General features: G+C 42.1%; 1 protein-coding gene across 4 annotated transcripts in view; it reads left to right on the top strand.

Annotated features, from left to right (window-relative positions):
* The window catches only part of CCSER1 (coiled-coil serine rich protein 1), a 1,155,632-nt gene that overhangs the window by 264,709 nt on the left and 875,447 nt on the right, over positions 1-15,476 (top strand). For all 4 annotated transcript variants that reach the window (XM_053252659.1, XM_053252661.1, XM_053252660.1 and 1 more), the window contains one exon: positions 2,404-2,497. In XM_053252659.1, the coding sequence (XP_053108634.1) occupies positions 2,404-2,497 (94 nt within the window). The remainder of the gene's footprint in view (positions 1-2,403; positions 2,498-15,476) is intronic.

Genomic DNA, 15,476 nt, shown 5'->3' on the forward strand with positions numbered 1-15,476 from the left:
TGGTGGTGGTGTCTACCTTATATTTCCTTTTGGACTGTGAGTCCTTTTGGGACAGGAAGCCATCTTATTTATTTTTGTTCCTATTTTCTTTTCTATTTTCACACTTCAGCCCCATTCCACATGCACAGCAGGGGTTAATGTCAGTGTGTGTTCCAAAGGAAGACACTGGGAAGAGGAAAGCTGTGTTTTAGAGTTTCTAAGGGGCTATTCCAAAGTCAATGGAGAGTTTTATTAAACCTTTTGCTGAAGTATTTCTCTGCAAGTAGTGATTAAGCCTTTCAGGGGAGGGAGAAACAAAGGACATGTCGGCATTCATCTGTCAGCATTTCTTTGGAACATTGATGAGAAATTTTCGTTTCCTTTTCTTCTTTCCTAATTAACATAAAGCATTTAATGGGAAGACTTTGAATTAAAGCATTGTAAGGGCCTCTTCTCTAAAAATGTGCTGCTTCTTGTTGTTGAAAAGGGATGAAAATAGAAATAGTGTTGTAACTCTCTGTGAATGTGCCTGGCCATGATAGGCTTAAAAGAGGAAGGTACAATTATGGTTGGAATTAAGGAATGTTAACTGAATTAACAGCAGTGAGTCCAGGAATTTCTGAGCTCTAAATGAAGGTTGGTGTATGCCAAAGAGACAATTCTGCTTAACAGATGATATGCATCTCACCTATTGGAAATTATTTGTTCAAATGTGTTGCCTTACAGCAGTGCTCTTCATTGTAAGGTCCAGGGGCCATTGATGGCCCCCATCAACCCTAAGTGTAGCCTATTGACTAATTGTTTGTTGGGCATGTGAGCAGCTTTGGCCAAAGCTGAATGCTCTGCACAGTCCCCCTGGCACCATGTGGAGATGGTCATTCACACCATGTTTTTGTCCAGCTCCGAGGGGCTCCTCTAAGGGAAATGGAGCCCTTTTGAGCCCCTGCACCATCTTGGAAGGCACGTTCAGATTGCTGGGAAGTGTAGCCCCTGTCAGTGCTTTCCTCCTAGAGCTTGTAAGAGAGGGTTCCATCTCTCTGAAAGGGCCCTCCCAGCGCTGAGAGTGAGACATGGCTCTCACGCTGAACATTTGTTGCCAACATCGTCCCACTTGAAAAATAGTGATGGTCACTGCCTCACAGTGTCAGGCATTAACTATATCCTCTATTCCCAGATTCTACGTAGTCTAGTCACAATGCATACTCATCAAGAGATGCTGGAAAATCAGAAGATGAAGGTACCTTATACCATGCCAGACCACTGGTCCTTCTAACCCAGTGCCTTCTATTCTGATTGGCAGCAGCTCTCCAGTATCTCTGGGAAGGGTCTTTTCTAGCCCTGCTTCCTGAAACTGGTTTAATTAGTGATGCTAGGGACTGAATCTGGAACCTTCTTCATTCAAAGTATGTGCTCCTGAGCTATAGCCCCTTCCCACAAGAACCTTTGTAGGCATAGGTTTGGGTGTAGCAGCATATCTTCCATGCTGCTTGCAAACTGCTTTTGTGTGTAGCAGGGGAATAGTAGAATTGAGAGAACTGAGTCTACTTTCTGCTTCTTTTAACATGGCCACTCTTACTTAGGACACCTGCCCATGTGCTGTGAATTTAGTTTGTATGTAACTGTAAGCACATGAGTTCCATAGGATTGCTGCTTATACTTTCGTCTCCATCTTGAACCAACATGGAGAATTAGGGGCGGGGGACACATCAGAGTCTTCTAGAACCCTCCCCCTGTTGTGAATTTGGTTTGACTGACACCACACAGGTTACAAAGCAGTATGGCCTATAATGGTAGTTTGGGAAGGGAAGAAAAAAAAAACCGTCTGAGTCCCTTGGAACCCCTTCTCACATGCTGTGAATTTGTTTTTTATCCATCTATAAATGAAGGATTAGAATGCTTTTCAAGCTCAAATGCACACACTGTGTTCACACCATGGGGCACATTTCCCAGAGCTTGAATGTGAATTCATCTGAGCTTTTTGTTCGTTCTCAATTAACAAACATGGTTGACAATCACTGAAAACAGAGTGCTGGACTATCTGGATTCAGGGGACACTGTCTATTTACATTTTATATACCCTGCATTTAAGAGAGCCTATACCTAGGTTCACTTTTAAAATGGATGCATGTACTTACAAGTACATGGTTGCTGAGTTATGTCTGAATAGAGCTAGTCCCTAGCTCTATTCATCCAATAGCGGTATAATGCCTGATTTATAGGCATGATTTCCAAGTGAAATCTTTGTATATTGACTGCAATGAAGAAAACATCTTGCTTATTCTATCCATTTTGTATACACCTTCACGGGCATGGAAGCATATTTTCCTACCCACATTAACACCAATGCATACATACTGTAGATATTTTTTCCTTTGCATTCAATTAGCTTCCTTCCTAAACTCCTCTTTTGTTCTCATTCTGCAGGATGTATTGAATAACTTGGGCTCCTGTGACTTGGATGAAGATGACCTTATGCTTGACATGGAATTCCTAGAAGAGCAGCATCATCGTCATTCTGGTAAGTTGGGCAGATATGCCATATTTACAATCTGAGTGTTCTTTTTACATGAACACTTTTCAAAAACAGGAACTTGTTAAGAGCACTTTTTAGGGAGAGAATAGTAAAGATACTTCTTTATTTTGAAACAAGGAGATGAGTGGATTATGTATTTAGCCATTTAATGTTTCTAATTGCCTCCAGCAATTGCCATACAGGATAACAGTCTTTCCACTTCAGATGCTGATTTCTTGCTTGACACCATTTGTAATGCTGCTATTATTGGATATCAAGCCATTTTACTTTGGATCACCTCATAAGGCCAGTTATCAAATGGAGAACATTTTTTCAACAGATACAGAAGAATCCCAATTGCCCAGCAATTAGAGGCTCATTGGCTTTCCAGATGCTTTTAATACCTGGTGCCTGTAGGGTAACCACAGAAAGACCATCACAGATGTTAATGTCACTGTATTTTTCTTAATGGTATTAACCTTTTTCGCCCACTTCCTCCATTAAGAACCCCTGCTAACTGAGCAAAAAGGCATCTTTTAAAAGTGATGATTCTCTTTATTTAGCAGGGGGGGAGCAACTGACCCTATCCATTCCCAGTACAACATCCCTCCAGTGGCTGTTGCTGGTATCTGTCTTGTTTCTTTTTTAGATTGTGAGCTCTTTGGGGACAGGAAGCCATTTTATTTATTTATTTGTATCTGTGTAAACCGTGTTGGGAACTTTTGTTGAAAAGCAGTAAATAAATATTTGTTGTATTCGTAATGTGTTTTAAATGGTGGGTCATATCATCTGAATTTTTCGTGCTCTCATTTAATTCTTGTTTTGTGCCATTGGTTATAATTTGAAAGCTTAGCTCTGTACAGGAATTACTTTGTATGTGCATGTGTCCGTACATTCATACATGTTTTTGTGTGAATGACTGTACATACATTAGTTGAAAAAGAAAACTTGGCTACCTGTGTTCAACATAACATATGAATAACTGTACTTGCATATGGATCTGTACTGGTGTATGCAGTACACAGATTGTACATCCATTGAACATAATGTGGGATTAGGACTAGAGTGGCCAGAGAATTCCTGGTAGCTTTTGTAAACTAAGCTGGTCAACAAAGAAGTGTATTGGAAGCACTTTGGATTTTCTTGATTATTCACCCAGAAGTTGATGGCTCATAATGATGTCTAAAATTTGATTGTGTTTATTTATATTTTTTTCAACCCTTCTTCCAAGGAGCTCAGTACATGTTTCTTGCCCCATTTAATCCTCACAACAACCCTGCGGCGAGGTAGCTTGGGTTGAGAGATATTGACTGGCACAGGGTCTTCATGGCAACCAAATATTCTTCATAGCCATTCACACCTTCTCTTGAAGTCTCTAGCCTTCCTGTCCTCCTTGTCTTAGAAAGAAACAAGCCACGAGCAGCGAGTCATGCAAATGAAATTTGCAGTCCCTTCTAAAAGCAGATATTTCTACTTTTTAATCTGTACTGCCTACTGTTCTGCATGGTTAGGTGTTGGTGGTACGGCATCAGCCTACATGCCTCCTCCTTCTGCATTTGAAAGTCGAGCGGACTGAACCAGTCCCTGTTCTGAGAATATTCTGTCCATGGAGGCCTGCCTGCTATAAAACTGGATAAGTTTGAGCCCTTCTCAAAACTTTTAAGTTTTGTACACTTCTGGAGGGGGGCACCTAATGGCGCAGCGGGGAAATGCTTGACTAACAAGCAGAAGGTTGCAGGTTTGAATCCCCACTGGTACTATATTGGGCAGCAGCAATAAAGGAAGATGCTGAAAGGCATAATCTCATACTGCGTGGGAGGAGGCAATGGTAAACCCCTCATGTATTCTACCAAAAGAAAACCACAGGGCTCTGTGGGCACCAGGAGTCAAAATTGACTTGACGGCACACTTTACCTTACCCTTCTGGAGAGTGTGCTCAGAAGGCTCCCTCCCCAATCTCAGATGCTCCACCCCTCCCACCAGCATACACAGTTATAGTGCTTGTCTGCAGAAATTATCGAGTGTTCATACCGAGCACTAGAAAAACCCCTTGAGGCTGTATTGAGGTGATTAGTATGAACTTTCGAAAATCTTACTTTATTTTCAGGGCCATTAAGAGAGACAAGCCACACCCTTAATTATTTCATTAAACAATTTGTTGCCCCCAGCCCACAGTTTGGGCATTTCCTTTTCTAAATGGAAGTTCTGGTAGGTGGCTGTTGGATGCTTTCTTGCTAACATTCAAATGGATAGCCTGGTTTGTGTTCACTTGCCTTGCAGGGCTGCTGTGAAGAATTAACAAGCTAATGTTTATAAAGTACTTTGAATGTGGGGGCGAAAAATGCTGTCATATAGAAGTGCCAAATATTTACTTGGTGTCTTTTAGTGCCTCGTGCAGTCTGTCGATACCAGAATGCTTAAAACTGAGCCTGATATAACAGACATGATCTGCCTTCGGGGGTGCTTGTTTATTATACCACATAAATTAGAGGCTTAAATGCTTCTAATGCACAAGAGGAATAACAGTGACAGCTTCATGTGGCAGGTTACAGTTTTTATATGGTGGGAACCCATTGAGTGTTTATGCAAAGAAGCTGCATTCATTTAACATTGTTTGTTCTGTCCCCCCCGCTTCTAATTAAATATGTCTTGTTTAATGCAAAACATTGATTTCTGAACTGTGTGTGTATAAATGAGAAGCTTAATCTTCGGTGATGAAAGGAAAGGATAATTAGAACAATTGACGTGTAAAGATGGACATCAGTTGTGCACAGCAAGATCTCAGCAGCTATAGCCTCTTGAGCTTCTGCAAGTGAAGGAAAAAGCAATATGAATTAAGTTAAAATAAAGTTACTTTGGACACGGCTTCTCATCTTAGGTTCTAGGACAGGTAGGAATAAGATTTTTTTTTTTAAGGTAATCAAAGAGACACATGAGGCCTGAGGATCTGAATAATAAAAATCACTTTGGGAGCTTGTGTTGAAAAGCGGTATATGAATATTTGTAGTAGTAGTAATATAGAGACTGGCTGACAGGCTGTCCAACACAGTCTCACAGCCGTAGAACCAGGGGTCATCCTATGATACTGACTGCCAGGAAATTTAAGGCCGATAAGAGGAAGTACCTTTCACACAGCACATAATTAATCTATGGAATTCTTAGCCACGGGATGTGGTGATGGCCACCAGCTTGGATGGCTTTACGCGGGGCTTGGACAAATTCATGGAGGATAAGTCTATCAAAGGCTGTTGGCCCCAATGGCTATAGGCAACCTCCACGTTCAGAAGAAGGATGCCTCTGAATACCAGTTGCAGGGGAGCAACAGCAGGAGAGAGGACATGGCCTCAGCCCTTGCCTGTGTAGCTTCCAAAAGCATCTGGTGGGTCATTATGACAAGATTCTTGAGCCTGATCCAGTAAGGCTCTTTTTATGTTGTTTGTATTGGTATTTCTGACCTGCTGGAGCTGCTGTGTCAACCCTGGTATGTGGCACATTGCGCAGCTACCTTTAAACAGCATGCATGCATTTCTGCAATGCTACTTCCATAGGAAGCAATGGAAGCAGTGTGATGTAACTGCCTGCATGCTGCTTAAAGTAGTTGTACAAATGTCCTCTTGTGCTACACTGCTGGGGATGGCATTCATGTGCGCATCAGCTGTGGCAGGTTGGAAACGCTGAAGTTGTATTGTGCAGCATTTTGGGCATTGTCTCTTAGGATTTGAATGAAAAACAAAACAGCCCCTAAGTAATGTTGATGAATAGCAAAGCTACCTTGCCCATTGCCCTGACTTTAATTGTGGGAGCCCTTAAGAGGAAATTTTCCTCTCAGTGCATGATTTTCAGAATCAGTAGGAAGGTATCATAGGAAGCTAAATCAGGCCCTCAGGCCATCTAGGTCAGTATTGTTTCCATTGACTGGAAGTGGCTCCCCGGGTTTCTGACAGGCATTTCCAGCACCACCTGAAGATAGTAGGGATTGAACATGGGACCTTCTGCATGCAACATATGTGCTCTACCATTGCGCTAATCTGCCCCCCCCCCAAAAAAAATCATTTCCAAATGATGGACTGTAAGAACATCCCTGCTGAATCAGGCCCAAGGTCTTTCTAGTCCAGAATCCTGTTTCACAAAGTGGCCCACCAGATGCTCACATGATTCACACATGCAGCTTATTATGTTGTGAATGAATGTATCACCAGCAGGGATTACTAGGAATAATGCCACACAAGGGGCTTTCATTTCCACGTTAGATGCTTGCTCTAGTCACATAGTGACTCCCCTTATCTTGGCATCTGAGGGAAATAGAAGACTCCATTGGTTTCAAGAGCAAGGAGAAGGATCCTCATTGCTCTCCAGATCAGCATGGGTCCTTGTGGCCACAAGCCTAAGTGAAGCAGAGAAGTCCTCAATACATGGCATCAGCTTCTAACAGTGATTCCCAGATGTTGTTCACTACAACTCTCAGCATCCCCAGCTGCAGTGGCCTTTGGCTGGAGATTATGGGAGTTGAGGTCAACTACATCTGGGAATTCCTGTTAGAGGGAACACTGCATGGCATGGTAAAGTTCTATAATGAGTGGAATGGGACCTGATGATTCTCCCTGTCATTCTACTGTTAAAAAGAAGCTGCCTTTGCCTTATACCAAGGCAATGTGAAGTATTCAGCCAGTACCATATTAGAGTGTCAAAGGAGTACAGGTGAAACTCAAAAAATTAGAATATCGTGCAAAAGTTCATTAATTTCAGTAATGCAAATTAAAAGGTGAAACTGATATATGAGATAGATGCATTACATGCAAAGCGAGATAAGTCAAGCCTTAATTTGTTATAATTGTGATGATCATGGCGTACAGCTCATGAGAACCCCAAATCCACAATCCCAGAAAATTAGAATATTACATGAAACCAATAAAACAAGGATTGTCAATAGAACAATATCGGACCTCTGAAAAGTATAAGCATGCATATGTATTCAGTACTTGGTTTGGGCCCCTTTTGCAGCAATTACTGCCTCAATGCGGCGTGGCATGGATGCTATCAGCCTGTGGTACTGCTGAGGTGTTATGGAAGACCAGGATGCTTCAATAGCGGCCTTCAGCTCTTCTGCATTGTTTGGTCTCATGTCTCTCATCCTTCTCTTGGCAATGCCCCATAGATTCTCTATGGGGTTCAGGTCAGGCGAGTTTGCTGGCCAATCAAGCACAGTAATCCCATGGTCATTGAACCAGGTTTTGGTACTTTTGGCAGTGTGGGCAGGTGCCAAGTCCTGCTGGAAAATGAAGTCAGCATCCCCATACAGCTCGTCTGCAGAAGGAAGCATGAAGTGCTCCAAAATCTCCTGATAGACGGCTGCGTTGACCCTGGACTTAATGAAGCACAGTGGACCAACACCAGCAGATGACATGGCTCCCCAAATCAACACAGACTGTGGAAACTTCACACTGGACTTCAAGCATCTTGCATTGTGTGCCTCTCCATTCTTCCTCCAGACTCTGGGTCCTTGGTTTCCAAATGAGATGCAAAAATTGCTCTCATCAGAAAAGAGGACTTTGGACCACTGAGCAACAGACCAGTTCTTTTTTTCTTGAGCCCAGGTAAGACGCTTCTGACGTTGTTTGTTGTTCAGGAGCGGCTTGACAAGAGGAATACGACATTTGAAGCCCATGTCCAGGATCCATCTGTGTGTAGTGGCTCTTGATGCACTAACTCCAGCCTCAGTCCACTCCTTGTGAAAGTCCCCAACACTTTTGAATGGCCTTTTCCTGACAATCCTCTCCAGGCTGCGGTCATCCCTGCTGCTTGTGCACCTTTTTCTTCCACACTTTTCCCTTCCACATAACTTTCTATTAATGTGCTTTGATACATCACTTTGGGAACATCCAACTTCTTTTGCAATCACCTTTTGAGGCTTTCCCTCCTTATGGAGGGTGTCAATGATGGTTTTCTTCACAACTGTTAAGTCAGCAGTCTTTCCCATGATTGTGATTCCTAATGAACCAGACTGAGAGACCATTTAAAGGCTCAGGAACCCTTTGCAGGTGTTATGGATTGATTAGCTGATTGGAGTGGGACACCTGGAGCCTAGACTGTTGAACCTTTTCACAATATTCTAATTTTCTGGGATTGTGGATTTGGGGTTCTCATGAGCTGTACGCCATGATCATCACAATTATAACAAATTAAGGCTTGACTTATCTCGCTTTGCATGTAATGCGTCTATCTCATATATCAGTTTCACCTTTTAATTTGCATTACTGAAATTAATGAACTTTTGCACGATATTCTAATTTTTCGAGTTTCACCTGTATAGCTGGGGTGGGTTTCGTGGTCTAGGTGTTGATGAATTTCCAAGGTCTACTCTGTGTTGATGATTCGCTAACTTCTGTGTTGATGATTCTTTAAGGTCTACTCTGTTGGTTTATGCTTATCTGACTCTTTTGGACAGGGCTGGCGCTATGGGGTAAGCAAGGACTGCATGGCAGGGGGGTGCCAACTTTGGGAGTGTGCGTGCTGCTCCCATCTCCCCACTGCACCATGGCTCCCTCCTGCAAGTGATCCCTGTTCTGTCTGTGGCAAGAGGAGAAAGCCTTGATGGGAGCAGGTACACCTGTGCCTTAATATGGCGTCAGGGCTCATGCGTGCCCGTATGGTTCCTCACTGCAGCTGGGACCGCTCAAGAGGTGAAAGAAACTCTTGCGCCCTATTACCAGCTTCCTGCCAGCCAAAATGTTTGAACGAAAAAGAGCTGCACCAAGGAGGAAGAGGGATGCTCCATGGCGGCAGCAACCACAAACAATCTCTGTCTCCCTAGCAAGGAACTCTCTCCCTCTCTCTCTTTCCCCGGCACAGGGTAGCGAAGGATGAGGAAAGGGAGTGGAAATGGAGGAGCAGGAAGAGGAGGTGGGCGTTGCCTTCATCAAAGCAGGGTGTGATACCAACTCCACAAAGCGACTGTGAAGCTGCTGAGCTCCCTCCTCCTCCACTCTGAGGAGGTGCCACCGCTTGGGGACATCCCAAGCGAGAGAGGCAAGGCGAGCTTCCAGTCCTTCCCCTTCCATCAGTTGGTAGGAAATGCCCACCATCTCTTGCCCCTCCGTGCTCCCTTCACCTCCCAGTAATGGTCGGCCGAAGCTCTGGTTCTGATTTACACACCATGAAGGCTATGATAATGATTTGGTTGCTTTGCAAATGAAACTACCGGTGCATACTGAATGTTACTTACTTTAGAATTAATAGCAATCTTCTTAACTGTGGCATTCACACTGGGGAATTTTAAGGGTCAGTTTGGAGGAAATGTTTAATTATTCTTGTTGGATGTTGTCCTGTGCCCCTTTGGATTGAAAGTTTGATTTAGACATTTTAAGGAAAGAGGTCTTCAAGTATAACTGAAATTCATTCTGACAGTAAATAAAAGTTGATTGTACAGGTCTCTGTTTATCCTCCAAATCAAATAAATCAAGAGAGGTTTGATATGAGCATTGCTTTTACCTTGCCATTGCTGAGTTTGAAGCTGCTGCTTTTTAGATTGTTGTGGGTTATTTTGCTGCCAGGCCACCCATTTCTCTCGCATAGGGTTGCCAACCCTGAGATATGTTAGCTGCCCATTCAGTATTTTTGCCTCAGATTTTGTATTAGCTATTTTGTTGAATACAAAATAAATATAGCAGATATTTTGAGCTGTGGAAGTAAGAAAAAAAGAATTATTGTCCCTACATCCTGAAGGTGCTTGCTGAGTGGCCGTTGATGGCTGATGGGTAGTAGCGACTGTACCCATTTTAACTGCTTGGTTGAAGAGAAACAGTTTGACTTGGCAGATTGAATGTAACCTGCTAAAGAGAAAGAAGTCTTTTTTTGCAAGCTGGCTGGCAAGAAGTGTCAGGTGTTGTGGCTTCAAGGGTATGCTGCCAGTTGCTTCTGTGAAAACTTGCTGTTTTATGCTCTCACATTGTATATCCTGGTCAGACTGGCAGAATATGTTTCTAGTAACAGCAACTCCTACTTGAGTTAGTGTGCGTGCACATGTTTTATTATCTATAATGGCACATAATAATGCACATGTGTGCACACTGCCTTGATACTACTGCTGCCCAGAAAAAAACTCATTCTGCTCACAGTTTTACAAAATTAGAGGGAACACTGATTACGGGTGGAGCTATGAGTCATCAGCTGTTTAGTCTTTGGTTTCATTTTGATTGTGTTTGCTTTGATCACATTAACCCTTGGACTATGACAGCTTGTTCATAAATAAGAAGCTCTGGTAAGAACTAATTTGTATACTGTCCTTTCACTATAATTTTAATGATAATTACCATCTTTGAATTTATGCACTTCTTTTTGTTAAACATCAAATGCAATATGCAGGGTACAGCAAAACAATAGACACCAAAACGATGTCTGTAAGAACTGGGTGCACCACACATAGGTGGAGGATGGCAATGAGATAATAATGTCATTATAAAACATGCCATTGAAATCTCGCTGTGGGATACTACAACTGTACTAAACTTGATCCAAATTGGTCCAGGCATTGCAAAGTTGTTAGGGGGGAAGACACACACAGGCACCATCTTGAAATGGTTTCTGGAATTCATTTATGGAATATCAAGGTTTAATATTCTCTATACTCTTAACATATATACCAAGTTTGGTGTGAATGGGCTAGCAGTTCACAAACTAGCCCACTTCCACCTCAAAACTTCATGTCTTCACCATCTTGAATTAGGGTGGATGACATCACCACAAAATACACTGTTGAGATGCCCCTATGTAGCACTACTACTGTATCAAGTTTGGTCTAAATCAGTCCAGGCATTGCAAAGTTGTTAGGGATACATGCAGACAGACACACATACAGATAGCAAGGTGAGGAAAGTAGGCTAAAAAGGGATAAGATGCTCATGTACTGCAATACCAACAAAATTTCCTTTTCTATTCAAATAAACATTGGTTTGATCAGAGTTTTAATAGAGAAAAAATGGATAACATTGTGCAACCGGACAGGGAACAGGGGCTCGGGTTTTGGAGCAGCATTTGGGACAACCCTGTTGATTACAACAAGAATGCAGAATGGATAAAAAAAAGTTGAGGGGAAATTGGATGGAACCAAAATGGATGACTTGATAATAAGACCCCAACTGGTTGAAAACGGAGCAAAAAAGATTAAGAATTGGACAGCACTGGGAATGGATGAATTACATGGCTTTTGGCTCAAACATCTGACCAGCTTACATAAAAGATTAGCAAAACAATTGAATGATATACTGGAAGGTGGAGAACTTGATGAATGGATGACAACTGACAAGACTTGTCTTCTTCTGAAAGACTATGAAAAAGGCGCAGTACCAAGTAACTATAGGCCAATAACTTGTATTCCAACAATGTTCAAGCTCATGACAGTCAAGCTCATGACTGTTCCTCAGAAAGGAACAGTTAGTTATCAATGGAAACAGAATGGGAACTGTCGGAAAACAAGAGGCACAAAAGGTCAGTTTCTTATTGACAAAATGGCTTTGGGAAATTGTAAATGAAGGAAGACGAATCTAAATGTAGCTTGGATTGACTAAAAGAAAGCGTTTGACTCATTACCACATAACTGGATTTTAAAATGCCTGGATATGACTGGAGTGAATGATAACATTAAAAACTTTGTTAAAAAAAGGCAATGAACACATGGAAGACTCATTTGCTAGTAAACAGAGAAGTTAACAACCAGAGAGGAATATTTAAAGGAGACTCATTGTCGCCTTTACTTTTTGTAATCTCCCTAATTCTGCTATCTGTTATCTTGAACAAAACAAACCATGGATACCAAACTTCAAAAACACCAGTTAAGCTTTCCCACCTTCTTGACATGGACAATCTAAAGCTTTCTGGGAAGTCACCATCCGAAATTGAGTCATTACTCAATGTGATTAGAATTCATAGCCAAGATATCACAATGGAGTTTGGACTGGACAAATGTGCTATATTGGCAATAAATCAAGGGAAAATGACAGTGAAGGAATTGAGATGCCAAACGGGGGGAAAAAACATAAAGAGTCTGTCACCTGAGGAAAGTTATAGGTATTTGGGCATTCTCCAAAGTGACAAGATCAAGCATGCTGAAGTGAAGACCAAAGTTAGTAAGGAATATATCAGGCGAGTAAGAAAGACACTGAAGTCCAAACTTAATGGTGGTAACACTATCAAAGCAATCAACACATGGGCAATTCCTGTAATCCAATATACAGCAAGTATTGTGGATTGGACAAGCAGAATTGGATGTGCTGGACTGGAAAAACAGGAAAATAATGACCATCAATCATGCCCTGCATCCAAGAAGTGATATTGATAGGCTGTACCTGCCAAGAAATGAAGGTGGACATGGAATGTTGCAAGTCAGACAGTCTGTTGAAGAAGAAAAATGAGCATTGGTGGAATACATCAATGAAAGCCAAGAAGAAATGCTGCAGGAAGTGAATTAAGACAGGACTGTTGAAAATAAAGGAATCAAAGGATGAATTAAAAAACCAGCAGATGAGGAATCAATTAGAAAAATGGTACAACAAATCATTGCATGGTAAGTTCTTTAATGACATATAATCAAAAGTCAACAATAGCACAACATGGCAGTGGTTAAAGAAGGGGACACTGAAGAAAGAAATGGAAGGTCTCATTTTTGCACCCAGGATAAAGAAGGGGACACTGGAGAAAGAAACGGAAGGTCTCATTTTTGCACCCAGGAACAATCACTACGAACAAATGTTATAAAAGCAAAAATTGATAAGACCCAGAAAGACAGTAAGTGTCGATTATGCAAGAAAGCAGATGAGACAGTTGAGCACCTTGTATGTTGTAAGAAAATTGCACAGACTGATTATAAGAAAAGACACGATAAAGTTGCTGCGATGATACACTGGAACTTTTGCAAGAATTACAAATTGCCAGCAAGCAAGAATTGGTGGAATCATCTGATTGAGAAGGTCACAAAAAATGAGGAGGCAACAATCCTTTGGGATTTTAGAATACAAACTGATAGACATTTAGCACACAATATGCTGCATCTGACAGTCATCGAGAAGAATCAGGTTCTGATAATTGAGATTGCAATCCCAGGGGACGAGTTAGCGAAAAACAATTGGAGAAAATAACTAAATACAAGGACCTTCAGATTGAAATTGAGTGGCTCTGGAAAAAGAAAACAGTAGTGGTGCCAATAGTTGTTGGTGCCCTTGCTGCAGTACCAAAAGAACTTGAACACCATCTTGACACCTTGGGCATCGATAAAATAGCAACACATCAGCGACACAAGGCCACACTACGCGACACAGCATAAATTATCCTAGACCCTTGGAAAGGGCTCGATAATTAAAGTACCAAATCTAGTCAATAACATCTGGTAGACTGTGTGTAAATAGCATAATAAAAAAAAATTAATAATTAATGTCCCGAAGAAGGTCTTCCACTAGTCATTGTGCAACACCATGGAGCACCATAACTTTGTGCAGCACTGCAACGTTCTTGCATGACTTTGTTCTTGCACAAGCACACCATTATTCATAATCGGGATGTCAGCCAGCATGTTAATCCAATCATGGGATTTGTAGCAATTCCTATTTGCCTGTGGAACTTTTATAGAAACCTTTTTTATTTCTTCTTTTGCCATTTAGAAAATAATAAAAATATTAAATAGACCTGGGGGTTCTTCTTGGTGTAAAGTTTAATGTTGTGGCACTGTGGCTATTTAATAACACAGTATAATGAGTTGGCAGTGTAAAATGCCAGTGAAATAATTGAGGTCCCTGGGTTATTCTTCTGCCAGCTGTTCATATAACAGAGCCTCCACCCCTAGTTTTGTGTGCATTTAGAAGGCTCAGAATTGCAGAATCTGAAGGCTGCTGTTGCAACAACAAAAACACCCTATTTCTTCTTCATTGAGAGCTTTATAAAATAATCCTTATATTTTGCCAATCCCTCAGGACCTAAATAGGATTTTCTGCTGTTTTGACAATATAAAGCAGAGGTAGGCAACTTTGACTCTGCAGCTGCTGTTAGACCTCAGCTCCCATCAATAGCAGACAGGTGTTCTTCTCCCAATACATTGACAGACAACTCTCAACAAATTGTGGCTGGGGGTAATGGGAGTTGTAGTTCAACACCATCTGGCGAGCCAAGGTTGCCTACCTCTGATATAGATCATTACAATGGTGATGCAAACCTCTCATTCTTTCAGTCTTTGAGGTGTGTGCGTTGTTTGATTCTGCTGCTATTCAAAGCTAGTTGCAGGCTTTGAGACCTTGGCAAGATTCTTGCAGCGGGTCCACCTACTCATACTCCCCATCTGTTGCAACTTACTCACCTGTCTGCTCTCTCCTCACCACTGCCCAGGTGGGAATGGAGCCATAGCTTAGTGGCAGAGCACCTGCTTTGCATGCAGAAGGCTCCAGGTTCAGTCCCTGACATCATCAGGTAGGGCTTGGAAAGACCCCTTTCTGAAACCCTGGAGAGCCAGTTCCAGTCAGTATAGACAGTGCCAACATAGATGGATCAGTGGTTGACTCAGGATAGGACAGCTTTGTGTGTCTAAACCTAGAGGAAGAAGGCAAAGCTAGAGTTGTCGGCAGCTGCCTTTTTCTGGATGCCATCTGTTCTTTCTCCCTCTGGGTGAGAAGAGAAAGCAGCTAATGTCAACAAGGTGAAGGAAGGATGTCAGATGCTAACCTGTGGATGTTGGTGAGTTCCCTGTCAAAGTATGGGCCTTGGCAGTTGCCAGGCCATGGTGATTTCTTGATACCAGCTACTGTCCGTTTAATGTCAAGTAGTGTGCTGGATGTTGAACATAAAAGCTCTACCAGTCCATAGCCAAACAGCTTATAGTTCTAAATCCTGGGTTATGATCCAGCCAAAGTAAGCAGTTCTGAGTCCCATTAGGAGAACTAAACGCATGCTCTGCTCCCCCATTGTCATTGGTGGACCTTTGCATTTGCTCCTTGCTCTGCAGGAGCTC

Source organism: Hemicordylus capensis, chromosome 5 (assembly GCF_027244095.1).
Source record: "Hemicordylus capensis ecotype Gifberg chromosome 5, rHemCap1.1.pri, whole genome shotgun sequence".
In the NCBI taxonomy this organism is placed as follows: domain Eukaryota; kingdom Metazoa; phylum Chordata; class Lepidosauria; order Squamata; family Cordylidae; genus Hemicordylus; species Hemicordylus capensis.